The sequence below is a fragment of the Epinephelus moara genome, chromosome 21 (genome assembly GCF_006386435.1).
Source record: "Epinephelus moara isolate mb chromosome 21, YSFRI_EMoa_1.0, whole genome shotgun sequence".
NCBI lineage: Eukaryota > Metazoa > Chordata > Actinopteri > Perciformes > Serranidae > Epinephelus > Epinephelus moara.
The window spans coordinates 10,867,947-10,886,110 of NC_065526.1; the positions used below are offsets into that span (position 1 = coordinate 10,867,947).

Below are 18,164 nucleotides of genomic sequence, written 5' to 3' on the forward strand. Positions count from 1 at the left end.
GGCTGAGCTGTAACGTTAGCTAGCTCAGTGGTGCTGGGTGAGCTAGCAGTAGATGCAAACTTCCTTATAAGAAAATAGTTCCTGAATGAAACTGCTCACAACAAGGTCTGTGGATTATCTTGAGTAACCAGGTCATGATTTCTGGAAAGAGACATTGCTGTTGAGTTTTTTAAGTGTATTTCTTTAGCGCTTTGAGCACCACAGACATCTCTACGGCTGATCTCTCCAACACTCGGCAACTCACACCAAAACAATCTAGACTGATAAATGGCACTACAGGTAAGAGGAAGAATATGTATTTTTGATTTGGGGCTGAACTGTTTTGTGTAGCTCGTGACAAAGTTTTGATTTGCAGGTATTGATTTGTTGAGGGCCTCAAAATTGTTTCAACCTACTGCTGTGGCATGATTATCTAACCACTGTCAGCTGTGTAACTGATTTGCTCAACCTAATGGTGTAGCGTGATCACCTAATCATCATCAGGTGTGTAACACAGGTGTGGTCCATATGACAGATCAGTGTACCTGTGTCTCAATATGCTTGTTGAAACATCATCAAATAAAGAAATGGATATGGAGCCAGAGAGTGGGACACCTCACACATCAGCACACACAGACGCAGTGACTACACACCTGTTGCATGAGCAAATCAAATATTGTTTTATTCAGATTTCAGATTCAGATTCAGAGTCAATTATGGCAACAATAAAATGTGCATAAACAAATCTGAAGACAGAATAGTACATTATTGTGTGGCAACTGTTAGCAAATACATAACTGGTGGTTGCACTTACAAGTAAAAAGCAGTCAAAGCGTTACATGTGCCCCCAGCAGGGAAGAGAAACCATGGCTCCAGCCAGGAGACTGAACATCTGGTTTGGAGAAAATGGTGCTTTGGTTTTGTAGCAACTAAACACAGCAGCCGCGAGTCAAAAACACGTTGACCAGTTTGACTGTTACATTCATGTCAAAGACTAATTTGCCAAATACGCATTTGGTGTGGTGAGCCTTCACCTGCTGAGTGCACAGCTATGATAAGCAGGAACAACTTTCCGTGAGTCAGTGTCGACTGTAATTATATGGCTATGAGAAAGTATCTGGGGTGGATGAGTGCTAATATTTGATCATTCTATAAATAACATGTTTGCTTGGAAAATATTTTTTTATCACACAAGAGTAAGATGACTTGTTTTTGAAGTATTATTTCTCCCCACTGTGTATGTTATCTACTGTATTTGAAATAAAAAACATATCTCACTGTGTATTCTGTAATCTGAATGTGTTATCGTTCTTTACATAACTACGCAGTTTATTTTGTTTACATGTTTGTACTTTTACATGCAGTCAAATCAAACTATAATAGAAGACAAATTTTTTGAAAGTTTTATGTACCATGGGAGCAGCAATACTGCATGACCAAGTCTAACAAATGATATATGGATATTATTGGATATGTCATCCCACAGGAGGGGTGGAGTTAGCATGACACGGGGATATCTATTCCCCAACGACATTCCCTGGCAATACTAGCCACTGATAAAATAAGACAAAAAGCGCATAGCTTTCTCTGAATGCATTGGCCAAGAAACTAGTGCCCTTCTTTGCAAGCAATTTTTTTAGCTGGTCTTCTAATTTAAGAATTTAAATTAATCTAACAAAATTCCTTATAATTATAGATCTTTTTTTATTCAAAATAATATCTCAATATGATACACATTTTTTTCTCTGTTCATTTGACTATATACAGAAGTGCAAAAAGTCAACCTTCGTCCCTTAGGTTAGAACTCATCATCTGCAGCATTTCAGACCTCTCCAGTCTGGAGAAGTCTTCGCTTTCTCGCTCCTAATCTCACTACTATCCACCAAACATCCAAAGACCCGTCAATCTCACTGCTCGTTTTGGCCTGACATTCAGGGCAAACTTAAGAAATATTCAAACAAAAGTACATATCTTTTTTTTTTTTGAAATGGATACAGTAGAAAATAATTTTTACTCTAAAACATGGACAATCTATATCTCAATACAATATATTTTCAAACATGATCTCGACATGTTACAAGGAAAATTTTAAGTTGGTTAAAACATTAGTTTTTCTGTTTGTCTGCTCAGAGATGCTGCGGTGGCAGCAAATTAATTGATCTCATTCCTTGTATCAAAAAAGTCTTTCATCAACAAAATTAACTGATAATGTAACATCATCTGAAAAAAGACATCCAGCTATATGAATGAAGTGAATATTTAAAACTGACTCAACACATTATCATTTATATGGTTTGAAAAAGTTATGAATGTCATATTACCTCAAAATCTACAACGGCTATATCAATGTTGTCAAGTAATATATAGTAAGGCAAAAAAAGAAAAATCTACAACTACATACCTCAAATAGATTCAAATCCTTAAGTAGTACATAACACAGAAGTTCAATGAAATTTAAGAGAGTAATTGTTACTTTTACATAGAGAGAAAGAACATAAAAAGATCATAAGCGGCATGTGAGAGAACTATAAAACATCATTGGTGTTCTTTACCTGCATGGTGATTGAAAGTACATTTGATTGGGCTGGGACCCATTAATTGTAATCTAAGGCTTCTTTAGGTACATTACAATCGGTAAAGACACACTACACACCTCTGTGAGAACACAAAAGGGATGTGATCATAAAATTGACAGATGAATGAAAGGTAATAAACATGTTTCCTTAGTTAAGCCTCGTGGGAGATGCTTCTGTAACCCTTTGTGAAGATGATTGAGAGGAAAACTGTGCTTTGGTTTCTGTAGTCAGATCTACAAGTGAATGAGAACCTTCGCGCTTTGCTCGGAAACACAAACACACAACGTGTCGCATTGCCTCAAAAGCGAAAGTTCACTCAGGATGAAATTAAAACAGGGTGACCAGACAGACAATCATTCAAGTGCACATGTGGTTTTCAATGACCTAATAGACCTTTGGGCCTGTTGTTTTTAAATTCCCATCGATACATGGCTCAACAGTGCTTCTTGGAGACACAGTTTTAGAGTCGCTCCTCTTTAAAAGACGGAGAACAAGGTAACGCAATGTCAATTGAAGCTACACCCTCTACTTCACCAGGCTTTAGAGTCAATGGACTTGAGCAACAACTTAATCCCAAAACACAAACAACACTAGTCTACGAGAAGAGGTATGACAAACTTTAGAAAAAACCCTCCATTTTTGATTTGAAAAGAAAAAACAAACAAAATTAAAAACAAAAATTTGGCAAGAACCCCACTTCTAAAACTGATTAATTAGAGAAAAGTAAAAAAAAAAAGAAATCAAAACAAAACACTCACAATGGAGATTCTGAAACCAAAACAATACAAAAAGAGCCATACAAAACTTTTACCTTCGGTAAACAAATAACACTGCTGAGATAACACTCTGGTTTTAGCTGTATGGCCTTGATGGCACATGACAAGGTGAGAAAAGCTAGCCTGGCTGTGCTTTCAAGGTACACAGGTATGTTGGTTTACCCAGAACATTCATATGTCCAAGACCCTCATTTCAACATCTAGTTTCACTAGTAGCCGTAAAAAAAAAAACAAAAAAAAAACCACAATACTGTACATGCCTAATTCTTTTGGCGAATAAAATTCCTGTTAAAATCATTGTGCCTTTCAGATTTCAATTCAAATTCAAGGTGCATGTTTGCATTACACTTGTAAACTATGAAATATGGCTATCAATTAAAAACAAAATAAAGCAGAACAAATAAAAAAGGAAAGACAGATCTTGGTCTAACAACGTACCAGCACTGGATGTTGCTGTTATGCAACCACGCTCTTGACCTTCTGTGCGTGCGGTAATGATAATAATTAGAACAAATTGAGTGCTATGATTTAGTCAGACACAGAGGTGTTATGTGAACGCTTCCCCGCAGAGGGAGAGACACACTGACCCCGGCACCAAGATATCCTCCTCTCTCGGCTGGACGTTGAATTTGACAACAAATCCCTCTTGACGTTGATATGTGGGGAGATGGCACAGATCATGTGTTGCACCCTTGATGTTTACACGTGTGATGAGACCATTGTCGTGGACCGGCTAAGAGATGGCAGACCCTCCTTGTCGTCCCATTGCTTGACATTCTGAAGGTTATGTACATAAAGGCTGAACTCTTTTGGCTTGGACGGTGCCAGCACACATTCATTTGATCTGTAAGACATGATGGATTTCTCTTCAGTAAAAAAAAATGCATTAAAGCTTGTGTTGTACTCTGTGTACACGAACTGCAGCTAAAATGTTTCACTCACAATAAGCAAACTTTGTAATGAATGGAGGGAATGTGAGGATTGAAATAGGAACTCACTGTTCTTGAGAGGAACTACATTTGAGTCAAGTACTTGTGACTACTCAGATGATCTGCAGATATTATTGGAATCTGGGGGTAGAAAACAGACAGGGATCAAATGAAGCATCCCGAACCGAAAACACTCAAAGCGGACGTTGGCTGGCAACACAAAACACAGATCAACACATTTTAACCACATCCTCTCACATTAAGAGTTCATTACTGAAAGATGAAAAAATAGAAAAAGCAATTTGGCTACAGTTTCAGTTGTGACATGTCATTAAGAATCAACTTCTGTACAGCGGGGTGGGGAAGAGGAGGGTTGAAGGGAGGGAGGAGATGAGGTGGGGCGAAGGGAAACTGTCAGTGAGGTGGCTCCCCCATGCAAATCTAAGTCCTCCATGTTGTTGACCTGCACACCTCAGTAAAATGCAGAAAACTGGTCCTGGGTCAAGGCTAGTAACATGATGATTCATCCTACATTTTCACAAGTCTTTTCTCCCTGGTATTGTGAAATTGTGCAATGTAACTAGCTGCTTACAAAACGCCTTCAACAGAACTGAAAGCAGAAGGTTGCAAATCTTGTTTGACTGTAATAATAATGAATATGTCCAGCTTTAAAACACGAGGAACATGGTAAAGCTTTGCTTTACAAGCTGGGAGCAGCAGCGAAAAAAAGAAGAAAAAAAAAAAAGCCAAGCACCAAAGGGCACAGATAGCGACTTTTGCACAAGCTGTGCGAATGGCTCTAAAAATTTTGGAAAAAAAACTACCTCATACATACCAATTGCATGTATTCGTTGGTAGTCAACTTTGATAAGGAAGAGTCCTCAAAATGGGAAAGGACAAAAATCGAGGTTACAATGAGGACAAACATTAAATGCAGTACAGTATGTTTTTTTCAGAAAGACAGATAGATCTGAGAAATGTATGAATATTGTGGTTAGAGTTAAAACTTGTCACAGCATGATATGTGTTTACATGTTGGACTCTAGTGTAGGCCAACAAGAGGGAGTACCGCCTTTTACCCAACCCACCCCTCGCTGTGAGACACAAGCATCCCCAGATCATCCATGTGCATTGAAAGACAGAGATGAGTGAGAGACAGACAGAGAGACAGACAGAGAGACAGACAGAGAGTAAGAGAGAGACATAGAGAGATACAGAGAGAGATAGAGTCTAAGGCGGTAAAGGTGCAAACCTGATTGGTGGAGGCAGTTGCGAAGGGGCTTGTGGCAGATGTGGTGGCTGCAGACACAGTGGCTGGAGTACCACCGTGCATCATGGGAACTTTTTTGGAGGGAAAATCATGTAAGCAAAAATACACGGAGGAGCAGTGTAGCCACATACACACCAGGCAAATGAGGGAAGGAGAAGGAGCAAGAGAGAGGGGGGGGGGAGTCAGCAAGGGATTCGATTTAACTGGTTCCCTTTCTTCCCTCTGCCAACTCTGATAACAAGTCTTGTGATCTGAGAACTTGATGTGACACAGTGTAGCTGCTGCAGCAGCAGCGACTTACTTCCACATTTCTGTGTTTTATTTATAATAAAATGACCAACACTGTACTTTCTTGGTAAACTCAAGATGAGTGCAAACTTTAAAAAGTTCTACGGTAAATAATATAAATAAAAGTGCTGTCACATGAGTCTTTAAAGGGATAGTTAAGATCTTCTGAGATGGGATTGTGTGAGGGACTTACCCATAGTCAGTGTATTGACAGAAGCAGGCTCGAGTGCTGATATGAAAGCTTAGCAATGCACTGCTATGGGTCAGGGGTCAGCAATAAAACATATTTTAGCCCCCTAAAGAGAGTCCCACCTAAAAGAAATCTATATCAGTTTAAGTGTGCACTATATCAAAAATATTTTCACTGCTTATCTGTGCCGGCAGACAGTTATTTCCAGCGGGGAACTGAAGCTGTAACATCAGTCTCTTCACAGCCAGATTGACAGTGATTTAACATTGCTGAACACAGGAGCTGCTGGTCTACCTCTGCCTCGATCAGTTATGTTGTTTGTGTTATTGTGTGACTTTGGCATTTAAAAGGGTTAGTTCAGAGTCACCGAAGTCACACAATAACACAAACTAACTCACTAATCGAGGCAGAGGTAGACCAGCAGCTCCTGTGTTCAGCGATGTTAAATCACTGTTTTTCTCAATGGAGTCTGGTTGGTATGACGTGAGCATAGATGTGAACTGAAGACATTAACGGGCTGTCTGCTGCAAGCTAAAGTGGAGAAAATATTCTAAATATAGCATACACTTGAATTGTTATTTATTTTTTCCGGTGGGATTTTTTTAAAGTGGCTAAATACTGTATGTTTTGCTGCTGCCCCCACAGCAGGACACTCCTGCCCCTTCTCCAAACTGGGGGCATGCTGACAGACGTCACACAGACGTGTGTTATACACTGACTATGGATAAATATTCCATAAAACCCCACTTTAAAAATTCAGAACTATCCCTTTAAGGCAGAGAAGATAAGGGGGAAGGTTATAATTGAACTCCCTCCATTTTTAAAACCTTTTTAGAAGGATTTCAATAGGTGTCAGGTTAGACCAGCCAAAAGCCAAGTTAAGAGCGGGCATGAGAACGACAGTGGTCAAGCAATATATAGTAGGTGTACACAGAGAAATTAACAGTATTATATATCAGTTAAATTGATTATGAACAACATTAGCTGTCATACAGGTTATAAACAACATTTAAATGTCACAATATTTGTCTTTCCTTATGTGGACTTTTGCTTATGCTTCAAATCACAAAAAGTATCTTCACGCAACCAAAACAGCAACTCTCAGGTCACCAAAATCTGGCTATAAGTACAAAACAGTAAATCTGGCAGCAGGGGTCAATTTTGATGACGTGCGAGTCACAGACATGAAGTTACAGACAACTGAAGAAGGAAAGCTGGAACCTACCAACGCTGGCTGCAGGTGTCATGCACAATATTGAGCCTGCCCATCATGCAGTGCAACAGGAAGTGGATTGGATAGGGAAGAGAAATCAAAACAGCCCGTCACAAGGTTCGTTAGAGTGAGGGGGGAGAGATAAGGTGGGAAAAAAAAGGTTAATATCTCTTGGACACAGTCATCAGTGATTGGAAAAAGGCGAAGTGGTGAACTCATCGTATCTGTTAATCAAATGAGAGTGAGAATCTGAACTTTTGTCTCAAGTGCATTGCATATGAATGTGTAATAGAGTGATAGTGCGGTTGAGATTGTAACTATCAGGTATTAAACATTATATACACACTCTAGACAGAAGTGCGGAGAGCAGCAGATGTGTACAGAAGCTGGACTCTGCAGCCTGCTGTTTGGCGCCATTAACCAACCCATCCAGCCCCGTTCATCCCAGCCCAAGCCAAAGCCCCAGCAATGGTTTCTCATCAAAATATGAGTAATCACACCATGAACACTTTAACCTGACAAACTATAACTAAGTTCTGTCCTTTCTCTCAAACATTCATGCCTTCCTCATTCAGCCTGCAGGTGGAGCAGGTAGCTATGTGGAGTTTTAATAAAGCATTAGTACACAAAACACAGTCTAATCTATCTGAACAACTAGTGGCCATGCAGTGCCATACAAAGCATAATGCAAACATTTGTTGAAGCATTCTAACTGCACTTTGAGACCCAAACTCTGACTGGCCTAGAATGAAGTCTTTAATGGTGTGTGTCTATATTTGTAAGTCTACTCTATCTGAAGACAAAAATAGTCCACAACCAAACTGCTCTGTACTGCAATCTACCACATTGCCCAACCCCAGACAGGCAGGAGCCAGGTTAGACTGATCCAGGCATCCTCTGGGCAGTCAGAGCACTAGTGGCGGTTGCTTTGGGAGCCATACCTGATGGGAGGAAAGCAGCCTGTTGCTGAAACTGCATGCTGGCCAGGGCCTGTTGGTACTGGAGCATGCCGGTGTTAAACACGGCAGAGGCCCCGTTGGCCTTCTCCAGGGCTGCCCGCTTGGGCAGGGGAGCCATGACACTAGGGGCGATGCCCTGCCCAGCCAGACGGAGGGAGGTCAGTGAGAAAGAAAAAAAAAAGCAGAGATAGAAAGAAAGAGAGAAAGGTGCGTGGAAAACAGAGAGAGAAAGAGAGAGAGAGGGTGTGTTGGAAAGAGGCAAAAACGGGAAAGAAAACAAAAAAGGTACATACGTTAGAGGACATCATATAAACAGCATCACAACATCCTTGTGTGTACAACAACAACAACAATATCATCATATCATCAGTAGCAAGCAAGCAGCAGTCTGACACAAGTACTACACAAGCAGGAGCATGGTGCCTACTGGAGCTACTGGCTAACAAGCATTCATATATTCATTATTTCATCAGGAAGCTTACTTGGATTATTAACTTTGTACTCTTAGGGCTGACTAAATGCAACATGAGCAAGCATTAACTATTAAAACAATAAGGCTGCTAACAGGAGGTGGAACAGGTAGGAAGCACAGAGAGAGGGAGGCTGCACTGCTAGCTCCATGATAAACTGTGTAAGCCATGTTTAAGTGATGGTTCACTCTCAGACAAGTGTCAAAAATGGTCTCAGGCCAAAGGACTTGAGTCAAATGTTAAAACGTATTTTTTTCGGGTGTGAATATTTACACCGTAAAGCGCTCTGTGTGTGGGTTTTATCTTGACATGAGGCCATCCTTGAGGTCTGAATATCTGTGACAAGATCTGATGATGGAGTGAACTATCATTTGAACTGTAATCATCTGTTATGGTGGGATCACTCCCGTATGGTTTTAAAGACTGTTCCTCTTAGCCCCACCCTTATCCATCTGACATGCACTAGCGACACAGACATGCACACATTTGGTTGAGCTGCTCCACAACACTGACCACTGACTTGGACGTAAGACTGAAGCCATGCCACCATTATAGAAGCTCTACTTCCCTAGCCCTCGCTGACTTTTGTTAAATAGGCTACAGGTGATGAATTGATTGTGGCTCCTGATCACAAATTCTGCATTTAAATTTGTGTTTGAGGTGATTTCTACGTAGTCGTTTGGTGCTGGATGCAACCTGAGCCCAGAAAGCCACAATCATTTTATCACGGGCAATAATGACAGATCAACAGGAGGAAAAAACAGACATTGCACTGAGACAACGACAAACAAAAATAGCTAGGTATCTTTGGTTAAAACACTGCTCTACAACAAAGCCACATGCCAAGCTAAAAGGTGAAAGGTCATAGTACCAGGTCAAAGGTTGCGTCGAGGGGTCGCTTCAGTGATTTGACAGCCGACTGAGTCTTAATTAGCAGGCAGCGAGCACATGATGGCAATGGGCCAATGGGGTTCAAGCGCATTAACATAAACCAGCAAGCAGAGGTGCATCATGGGGGCAGCAGTGCAGTTTGGGTATAGGTGAGAAAAAACAAAAACAAATAAAAAACAAATCATTGGAATGCAATATACAAGGGGATAACAGGACTAAGGCATGCACAGTGTGGACACTAGATCTACTGCTCAACAGTTAAAATGATCATCAATAATCAATGATAACTACCAATCTACATTAGTTATTGTCACACAGAGATGGATGAATATAGCGGTGAGAATATTATTCAATCATTTCTTTTTCAGTGGGTCTCAGTTATCGTATATATCAGACAGAAAATTACATGGAAGCACAATTCACAGGTTTCTGTTTCACTGTGCACATCATAGTCAGTGTCACATGACAACAAAGCTCTCAGCCTCGCTATGTCAATAAAAGCATATAGAAAACAACAGACAAGTGTGGCTGAACAAATATTCACAGGCGCTGTTACTGCGAGACAGCACAATGAGTTGTTTTTTATAACGTCAAGAGGAAGAGAAGTAAAAGATCGGAAGTACAGGAACAATGGTGTCACAAATAAGACCTGGCCGTCAGAGAGAGACAGAGAGAGGAACTGCTCCTCTGCTTGTGGTCTTGGATGAGATGAACAAGGAACATGACTTTTTTTTGTTCCAGATCAGAAAGGAGACAAGCTAATTGAGAGTAAAGCACCATGGTCCGATCCTCCTTCATATCATCCTGCTGTGAGCAGATTTTACCCTAACCAAGTTGCACCTTTACAATTTGACGTGGCAAAAGCAGAACGGAAACAGCTAAATAACACCAACCAGGAAGGTGAGACACTTTCAAACAATAATATGAGCCACAAAACATATTTCCTACTGGGTGACTGAACTTATAGTAGCCCTGATATAAATGTAAGAACTAAATTGCTCCTTAAGCGTGGTGTTTGTGTGTGAATGAGTGTGGCCACAGTTGTACAGACTGCTCACCATGGCCGCGGCGGCTGTGGCCTGGTTCACCTGGTGCTGGGCTGCCTTAATTTTGGCCTGCAGATGGGCCGGCGGGTGGAAGTACTTGCACTTTTCCCGAGAGCATCGACCCTTGATGTAGTCCATGCACACGGTGACGGTGTTGTCGTTGGTGTCTATCATGGTGCTGTCTGCGGGGTGGGCGAAGCGACAGTCGTTCTCCCCCCGAGAACAGTTGCCCCTCTGATATTCCCGACACACCTGGAAACAAGAGGAGAGGAAGGGCGTCAGGAGAAGACCTGAAGTTACCTACCAGCATGTGGATACAACACAAGATCAGTCCCCACTGAGACAGGATGGATTACTGAACAGGCCTACTGGGCACAGGCCCAAGGGCCCAAACTGTCAGGGGGCTTCCCTGGCCTTCACCTTTAATATGTCACTCAAATGAACACATGGGGAGCTGACCAGGAAGAGACTCAAACTGACCACAAAGAGTTCAAAAAATATAAGAAATTACCTCAAAGATACAAAATGACTCCAGAGACAAAAATGACCCTAAGGAGACACAAAATGACCCTAAAGAGACAAAAATAACCTCAAAGAGACACTAAATGACTCTAAAGAGACAAAAATAACCCTAAAGACACACAAAATGACCCCAAAGAGATAAACATATCCTCAGAGAGCCAGAAAATCACCTCAAAGAGACAATAGATTAACTTCAAAGAGACACAAAATCACCCAAAAGAGTCAAAAATAACCTCAAAGGGACACAAACTGACTCCAAAGAGACAAAACAACCTCAAAAAGGTACAAAATGACCCCAAAGAGTCAAGAAATAACCTTGAAGAGACACAAAATTACCCCAGAGACAATAATAACCTCAAAGATACAAAAATCACCTCAAAGAGACATAAAATCACCCAAAAGAGTCAAAAATGACCCAAAAGAGACAAAAAAAACCCTCAAAGACATACAAAACAACAACAAGAAAGAGGTAAAATCACTGCAAACTCTGTGTATCTTGTTCCTGTGTAGAAGAGGTGGTAGGGCCTTTTGCAGATCTGTACCCAGGGGCCAATTATTCGACAATCTGCCTCATTTATAAAATATTTCCTGCATTGTGCATTTGCGTCGTTATGTAGAATACATCAAGTATGACTCATCAAGCCTTCACTCTGTCACAATAGAGTTACAAACATCCATTAAGCTTAAAAATGCATGAGATCTGCAGTCCAATAAATAGATTAAAATGCTTTGCAAGGTCACGTTCCTCTCGCTGTGTATGCCATTTTCTATGCCTTCCTCTGTGCTGTAGTCTTTCACACCGACCACGAGATCTGCACAGATACATACACACTGTACTTCCTGTTTAACTAGAACTGTGAAATGTTGAGTTCCTGTGCTTGGTCCTGAATAAACATCACACTAAAGAAGGTGCTGCAGCTTTAGCACAGGAATAAAATGTCATGATAATGCTTTTTTTAATAAAGACCTATGATGTGTTTGTCGGAGCTGTGAGTCTCAGACATGTTTCAAAGTCTATATGTGAGACACCAGAGGGCAGCACCTTCCTTTATATTACATGTATCATGAATGCATGGGCACTGGTTACCTCCTATTCACCCTGCTTTTCTGCAGTGTGTCAGCAGTGTGTGGTTGACAGATAAATGTGTGCTTTTTAATTTTACTGACATAATTTAAAAGAGGAAACCTGTTCTACATCAGGTACGCTCTGCTGAACACACACAACTGATTTTTGATGATGTACAGTATTTCTGAGTCGACCCTGATTCTTTTTTTTTGTGAACAAGTGATATTGAGATATTTCCAGTGCAGCAACAACAAAGTTTTATTTTGGTGGAGGTCTCAAAAGGCTTTTTTCTAGACAACACTTGGCCATGGCAGAGGAGGACGACACAGTAATTTCTGTGCTGACAGTAGCCTTGATAGACCTCAATGCAATGCTGGCGCATCGAATGTTATGCTTTGAGTGGGAGTTACGGTTTTACTTGACTAGAAAGAACGTGTTTCTTTGCTGTTGCTGTACTATTGCCGGTGCTGTGGAAATCGTCACTGCTCTCTCTACTCAAATAAATATTCAACAAGTTCAGGCTCATCTCCGGTGCTTGTCTAATGGTGTTTTGTGAAGCGTACGGTGTGAAAGCACAAACTGTACTAGAACTAGATGAGGCAGATTAAGTGGGAGTGGGTTCATGGAAAAAAAGTAAACAAGTCTTAATTACAAATCATCTCTTGGAATTCACTCGGCATCATGAGCTGGTGAAAAATTACAACTTATGAGCTTCTGACGGTTTTATTTGCATTTCCCTTTAATTAGCTCCTACTTTACATAATGGTACCTGCTATTAATATTACAATTCAGTTTCTGAAACAATTTATGCATGTCCAATAAAGGGTGCCGTTATTCTTATGCTTGTTAAACAACTTGTTAACAACACTTGTCTTGTTTACAGGCTCATTATCATCCTGGGCAACTCCACTCCCACTAAGAAACACATCATGAAGTAGATTTTATTAGTTTTCCTGGAACTCTTAGGGGGAGCAGGTTGATTGTATGCTCCATAAAATGTTGAGGAAACCAGGTTCTTTTCATCAGTGTGTCTCTTACCTCAAGTCTATCTGTTCTCAGCAGTTTCTGGGCCGCAGCAGCGGCAGCGTTCGGGACTTGGCTGACGGTGGGGCTGGAGGCCATGAGGACAGGGGTGCTTTGCATGATCTCCTGGGGCATCAGGCCTGGTGACACAGGGCTCAGGTAGGGATTAAAGGCTGCGGCTGCAGCTGCTGCTGCTGCACTGGCGTTGGTGGCCAGGCCTGGCGTCATTGAGAACATGGGCTGGAAGAGCGCAAACAACAAGCAACGGAATTAAAATACTACGGATAAAATGTACACATAAACCACAAGCTGTGAGCTTTTGGTATGGGAATAGAGACGGACTGACGGGGGACAAATCGAAAGACGGCAAGAGCCACGCACACAGTGAGGGAGCTGTATATGTGTGAGCCTTTAAGTGTATGTGGTCTCACCGTGGGCAGTAGCTGTGGTATGTTCATACGTGTGTGTCCTCTCACCATAGGTGGTAGCTGCGTGCCAGGCATCATGGCATTGGCAAGCTGCATCTGTTGAGCGAGCATGGCCATGTTCTTCTGCTGGATCAAGTTGTTCCTGCCATTGATCTCCAGCTGGGTCTTTAGGTGGGGAGGAGGGTGCAGGTACTTGCAGTTCTCTCTGGAACAACGGCCCTGAAGTGACAAAATGGGGCAACAGAGTGAGAATGACACGTACTGTATACTGCATTGGCTGTATTCACACAGGAAACATGGTAACCATCAAATTAATGGACAAGTATATGTTAACACTACTGGGGTGAAGTTCTTTTGGGAGCATCTTAGATACGAACATCACTGACTGAGGATGTTTGTGGGTTTGTGAAGTTCACCTGAGCTTGTGAAAAGGACACTTCACCCTTATAAACACTATTGAGGAAACTGTGACACTGTATGCTAGGATGTAAGTGAAAAATGTACTGTGATTTGACCTTGTAACACCCATGACGACCTTAGGTTCTTTGTTTCTTACAGAAAAACAAAGTAACAAAAAAAAAGGATACTTCATCCCCAAATGATCATTTATACGCCAATTACTCGCCCCATGTTATGTTGAATTTGTAAAGAAATTTTGTTTTTCCTTGCATGCCTCTACAGTGATGAAGAATCCAAAAAGGCAAACATTCTTAATAAACTGAAGTCATAGGGGACCACTAGATCACAACATCCATTTACAAAATCTCGCACAACTCATGCAGTATAATCCAAGTCTCATCTAGCCAGTCGTATGCTCAGTACTTTCAAAACACATGCATTTTCGCTAAAACATTACCATTTAAAACATGTCTGCAAAAACAGAGCATCCACACTAGTTGTCCTTGTCTTTTAAGTAACACCATTTTAGTAAAAACGCACGTATTTGGGAACTACTGAGCATACGACTATGAGTTGTGTGAGTTTGATGTTTTGATATAGTTTTGCTGTTGTTAATCGCAGACCCCCTCTACTTCAATTTATGAAGCTCTTTTTTTCATGTTTGGATTCTTCGCTCACCCGAATTCAGTGTAACACAGAGTGAGGATTTGACATACAAATGGTAATTTGGGGGGTGAGGTATTCTTTTAAGCCATGGATGGCAATGTTGGTCTGAAACGTCTCAACAAATGTAGCAAATGCTAGCATGCAAACCTGCTAAACTAAGATGATGAACATGATAAATGGACTTAAATTTTTATAGTGCGTTTGCAGTCTTCTCACCACTCAAAGTGCTTTTACACTACCCATTCACTCACATTCACACACTGGCGGCCAAGGTTACCATTCAAGGTGCCAACTGCTAAACATCAGTTAAGCATTCACACACTCAAAAATCAGGGTTCAGTATCTTGCCCAAGGATACTTTGACATGCGGTCAAACCGCCGATCTTCCAATAAGTGAACAAACTGCTCTAACTCCTGAGCCACAGCGACCCACACCTGCTAAACATCAGCCTGTTACCGCTGTCACTCATGTTAGCATTTAGCTCAAACCAGCATTGTTCCCACGTCTATGGCATGGCCTTTCTCATCTCATCGTACTCCAACAGTCTGTGCTATCCCTCAGTACTGACTAATTAAAACAGCATATTGAGCATTAAGACATTACACTATGGAAATGGCAGACAGTCACGTTTTTGTTACGTGCAACATCTTAACATCAGAAATGGTGTAAATGCTCAATGTCAGACACTCTAATTCTCATTAGGCCCGGGCTGAGTCTTGCACTAATTGTTAATGGCTTGCTATTTCTGTTAGTCCCAGCAGGGACAAGTGTACGTGTGTGTGTTTGTGTGTGTGCTAGCCCCAGTAGGTCGTGACGGACACTGTTGCTGCTCTCCAGACGTCCATCTTAGCTACATGTCTAACTAACGCTATAAATACCGTCCCCTCATATGATCCGTGTATATATTGTATCAGCAGTCACCCGGAGGTCACACTTCAGAGTCTTCGAATAATTATCTCAGACAGGGATCCCTTTTTGCTGCCAGCTGTGAGTATCCAATTATACCTTCAGTCTGGAGAGGAGGAGTCTACGAAGATGTCTGACACACACACACACACACACACGCACATTCTCATGCAAGCAAGAATGCGTATACGTCGGGGGTCATGTTCGGATAACAGGTGGCAGACACACGTCACACAAACACAAGACAAACACACACACACAAACATGTCCACAGTTTAAGAAAGACGTGTATTTACTTTCAGCCCTGCGGCACAGCTGAGCTGACTGTGGCAGCCTGTGCTTTCCCTCGCTGACAGAGCCGTGCCCACTGGGATTCATCCCTATACCCCGTCATGACTTCATTCCCCTTTCCCATCTCCTTCACTTTCACTGACACTGGAGCACCGGACAGGTGCGAGGGGAAGGGGGTGGGGGATAAGGAGCAGAGAGAGGGGGACACTTCGCTGGAGGGGGGAGGGGGCTCTTAAAGATTTTTATGTCCACTTATCTGAAGTTGCTATCTCAAGTTCTCATTGGAGCTCCTTTTAAAGTGATTCACTGAGGATTGTGTTGCACAAGGCAGGTGACAGTAATGCAGAATCCATGGAGCGGGACCACAGCCATGTCTCCTCTACTTTGTGTGCCTGTTATCTTTCCTACTGTCTCAGCAACAGAGGGGAGAGCACAGATGAAGAGTTTGTCACTGGTCTGCTTCCATGTGACAGCTGGGGTGAAGAGTTAACTGATATGAGATATTACGTCCTACTTTTAGATGATAGTGGAGGTCTATATTCAAACTCCTCAACGACGTGAAGCAGGAGGTATTTTCCTTTGATGGAGTATCAAACAAAAGACAAAGCGCACACAGACACATACGTATGTATGGCTATAAAAATGGCACATCTGGATTTTTTAATGACCCCTCAGAGTGTGAGTGATACACCTTCAGTGAATCAGAGATACAAGCAGATATGGAATATATCACAGTTTTTTGTGAAGTATGGAATAAGGCTGTGACGATAACCGCATCACAGCAATGCCGCGGTCACGTTTTTTTGTCCTTTTTTAAAGTCGATATAATACAGTCACTGAAAGATGCACTACATTGGCTCTGATGCTGCCCCTCTTTCCGCAGTCACCACTTTGTAGCCTTGCTCAATGTCTAGCCCACAGCAATATCACATCACAATTGCTAGCCTATCAACACAGAATACTGCTGTGCCACAGACGGCAAAGACGGAGACTGGAGCTGCTCTGGTCAGTGAGTGGACTCGGAACTGTGTGCAGGATGTAAAGCCTCGATTTTAGCGATCTTATAAGTTAAGTTCAAGTTACACTGTGCAACATGGATATGAAAAATTAGGTCCAACATCAAGTCTGATGTATGCAGAGTGTACAATGACAGCGCCTACTGAATCGCAGACTACAACGTACGTCCATCGATGTCAACACGCAAGAACAAAACGTCATCATCCATCTACGCCGCTGCAATAGTAAGGGAATCATGAAAACAAGTATGAATCAAGCCCTCGTTATAGTGGCATTTATGTGTCTAGAAAAAAGTCTGAAGAAGAAGAAGAGAAGATATTACAGAGGTTGTAATGACCATCACAATCTCTCACACTAGCATGTAATAGCATGTAATTTTAGCTGAATGAGTCCGAGAACTGCAAAAGGAGGAAGAGGGAGTGAGACTGCGCCTGGATGCAGGCAAGAAACCAGATTATTAAAGTTTGGAAAAATGCAACGCAGGGACAGTACGATCGCTTTTTCATCGTGGTAAGAAAAAAACCGTACTGTCACAGCCCGAGTATGAAATGAATAATGTTTATAAAACTTACAAACCTATTCAAAAGGAGAATTTATGTTCACTGTTAAAAGATTAAAGTAAAATTCAACAGAAGCATAACTTTCCATGCTGAGGTGAAGATCTCCCGTTAACTTCCAAGAATGACCATGAGCTGAGCTGGCATTCAGAGGAATTCTGACACTGACAACACTCAGAGGTGTGTGCGAGTGTGTGTGTGTGTGTGTGGAAAGTGGGCGAGTGTGTTGCACATGTGTGTGAGCAGAGAGGAGCTGAAAGCAGGTTCTAATAGCACTCATCCAGAGAGTGACAATGGCATGCAGCGAGGGGAGGGTGAGAGCGTGTGGAGCGAGTGTGTGTTTGCGTTACGTGAGTTTGAGTGTGTGTGTGTGTGTGTGCAGAGGGGGCTGCAGAGGCATGGAGGATCATGTTGCGTTCACCCCGCATGACCCGGCCCATCGACCGCCACATTTACAACTGCAGCAGTTACTGTGTGGGTTAAGGTGGGAGGGCAGTGTTTGAGAAAGAAACACGTGGCTTTGACTTTAGCACATTTGCCGTTCTGTCGAATCATGGAAAGAAAGATAGCATCGACTAACACCGGCAGCCATTTTGAATAAAGAATCAGGTCCCAGAAGAGGAAACGTCAAGCTGCATAAGTGGAAGAGGGAGAGAGACATAGTGAGTCTGTAGCGAGAGCCGGGCTGCGTCAGGGAAATT

At 42.0% G+C, this 18,164-nt stretch overlaps 1 protein-coding gene across 23 annotated transcripts in view; it reads right to left on the bottom strand.

The window, feature by feature from the left end:
* Positions 1-635: 635 nt before the first annotated feature.
* The window catches only part of LOC126383076 (muscleblind-like protein 1), a 58,270-nt gene continuing 40,741 nt past the window's right edge, over positions 636-18,164 (bottom strand). For 6 of the 23 annotated variants that reach the window (XM_050033474.1, XM_050033473.1, XM_050033472.1 and 3 more), the window contains 10 exons: positions 13,630-13,845; positions 13,214-13,438; positions 10,600-10,839; positions 9,522-9,575; positions 8,163-8,316; positions 7,234-7,269; positions 5,513-5,601; positions 5,096-5,140; positions 4,330-4,401; positions 636-4,175 (listed from right to left, as the gene is read on the bottom strand). In XM_050033474.1, coding sequence (XP_049889431.1) covers positions 4,345-4,401; positions 5,096-5,140; positions 5,513-5,601; positions 7,234-7,269; positions 8,163-8,316; positions 9,522-9,575; positions 10,600-10,839; positions 13,214-13,438; positions 13,630-13,845 — 1,116 coding nt within the window. In that variant the 3' untranslated portion in view covers positions 636-4,175; positions 4,330-4,344. The remainder of the gene's footprint in view (positions 4,176-4,329; positions 4,402-5,095; positions 5,141-5,512; positions 5,602-7,233; positions 7,270-8,162; positions 8,317-9,521; positions 9,576-10,599; positions 10,840-13,213; positions 13,439-13,629; positions 13,846-18,164) is intronic. The other 17 variants (XM_050033475.1, XM_050033477.1, XM_050033476.1 and 14 more) reach the window with 17 other exon arrangements.